The 1,846-nt window shown below is 50.3% G+C and overlaps 1 protein-coding gene across 3 annotated transcripts; it reads right to left on the reverse strand.

The window, feature by feature from the left end:
• Positions 1 to 1,027: 1,027 nt before the first annotated feature.
• LOC130849330 (ADP-ribosylation factor 1-like) lies at positions 1,028 to 1,573 on the reverse strand. Of its 3 annotated transcripts, none has more exons than XM_057728137.1 (2): positions 1,418 to 1,573; positions 1,028 to 1,315 (listed from the first exon to the last, which is right to left on the reverse strand). In XM_057728137.1, the coding sequence occupies exons 1-2, from the start codon at positions 1,571 to 1,573 to the stop codon at positions 1,028 to 1,030; spliced, it is 444 nt and encodes a 147-aa protein (XP_057584120.1). The 3 variants fall into 3 exon arrangements, with proteins under 3 accessions (XP_057584120.1, XP_057584119.1, XP_057584118.1); XM_057728136.1 differs by having other exon boundaries at positions 1,028 to 1,159; positions 1,217 to 1,573; XM_057728135.1 differs by having other exon boundaries at positions 1,028 to 1,573.
• Between the last annotated feature and the right edge of the window lie 273 nt (positions 1,574 to 1,846).

A 1,846-nucleotide genomic window follows, 5' to 3' on the forward strand; every position in this document is an offset into this window, starting at 1 on the left:
CAAATAAACCAGTTCTGAGGTTTTCCCCAAGATAAAGTTTAACAGCTTCAGCTTCTTCCATGTTTATCAAAATACAAAAGAAAAAAGTAGAGGTTATCACTTTTGATGGCAAACCTGACCCTTGCAGGCTGAGGGAGTGAAAGCACATATAGACAGGGGCTCCAAGGGGCTGGGGCTCAAGGATGACCACCCGCGCGCGCTCCTGCTGGTGAGACCCCAGAGAGCCCAGAGCAGGCAAGCAAGGGGACTGCAGGGCTCCCGCTCCAACCAGAGCGTTCCAACCAAAGTGCCCATGCTGACCCAAGAAAAGGCCAGGGTTCCTCCAAGGGGTCTGAGAGCAGTGGCTGCAGCCTCCAGCCCATCTCCTGGGCGGCCATTAGCACAAATACAAGCACAAACGCTACAGGGTGTGGGATGACCCGAGACAGAGCAAATCACAGGGACCCTACTGTGACCATGCAGAATGGATCACGGCTGGTTCTGCCCCGTTTCACGTTCCCAACAGGAAACAGACCACCGGTAGACTGGACTCAGGCCGTTACTGCAGAACCTACACTAGGCACATTTCTCCCTTCTGTGTGTTCAAGTGTTCTCTTTATCTTGTATTTGTAACTATTTAAAAAAATGCAGAGTTTGGGTTAAAAACCAACCATCAAAATGGATCTCAACAGATCTAAAGCCCAGAGGAGAAGCATTGGGCTCGTCTGACACAGCGACTCCTGGATGACCCGTGTGCCTAAAATCCCTTCTCAGTACTAAACAGTGGGTTGATTTTCTTTTTACAATAAAAAAAGCTGAGTAATATTGCATAGGAGTACCAGAAACTTCCTCATTGGAAACAAAAACTATTTACATTAAATAAAAACCCAGTTGCAGGCTGCGTCTGCACATTTCCAGCATGGTGAAGCACCCTGTGACCGCCCATGGAGACAGCTTCTGGCACTCACACCACAGGGGCACGTTTGCCACATGCGAGTAAAGCGAGGGTAGAAGGAGCCAGTGAGAGGGGAGGAGAGAGGAGTACAGCTCACTTCTGGTTCCGGAGCTGATTGGACAGCTGGTCCAGTCCCTCATGGAGCCCGTCCCCGCTGGTGGCACAGGTGGCCTGAATGTACCCGTTCCTGTGGCGCAGAGAGTGTAGGCCCAGCTTGTCCGTGATCTCAGCTGCATTCATGGCACTGGGGAGGTCCTGTTTGTGAGCACACACGAGCAGGACGGCGTCCCTGAGCTCATCTTCTGCCAGCATCCTCATAAGCTCCTCGCGGGCCTCATTCACACGCCCTCTGTCATTGCTGTCAACCACAAAGATGAGACCCTGTGTGTTCTGGAAGTAGTGGCGCCACAGAGGCCGGATCGTGTCCTGGCCACCCACGTCCCACACAGTGAAGCTGATGTTCTTGTATTCCACGGTCTCCACGCTGAAGCCTATAGTGGGAATGGTGGTCACGATTTCACCCAGCTTCAGTTTGTACAGGATGGTGGTCTTTCCCGGAGCATCTGGGCCCACCATGAGAAGGCGCATTTCTTTTTTGCCCAAAAGGCCCTTGAAGAGGTTTGCAAAGATATTCCCCATGCTGTTGACCGGTGGGAGCAACACTGGCCAGAGAAACCCTCGGCGGCCGCGGCGCAGCTGCTGCTCAGAGGTAGGCGTTGGTTTCACTCTCACAAGATGGCGGCGAATGGAGTATAATCTTAAAAAATTGTGCATCACTATGTGTATACCTGAATCTTAAATAATATTGTAAATCAACTATACCTCAATTTAAAGAAAAGAAACTAGCATGTTATTAGGACCAGTGATTGATAATCAATGCAAAAATAGTCTGGAAGTTAAAAAAAAGTATAG

This window comes from Hippopotamus amphibius, chromosome 3, assembly GCF_030028045.1.
Source record: "Hippopotamus amphibius kiboko isolate mHipAmp2 chromosome 3, mHipAmp2.hap2, whole genome shotgun sequence".
NCBI lineage: Eukaryota > Metazoa > Chordata > Mammalia > Artiodactyla > Hippopotamidae > Hippopotamus > Hippopotamus amphibius.

Bases quoted from the DNA above. Each gene is read 5' to 3' on its own strand.
- LOC130849330 (XM_057728135.1), bottom strand. From the start codon at position 1,573: ATGGGGAATATCTTTGCAAACCTCTTCAAGGGCCTTTTGGGCAAAAAA.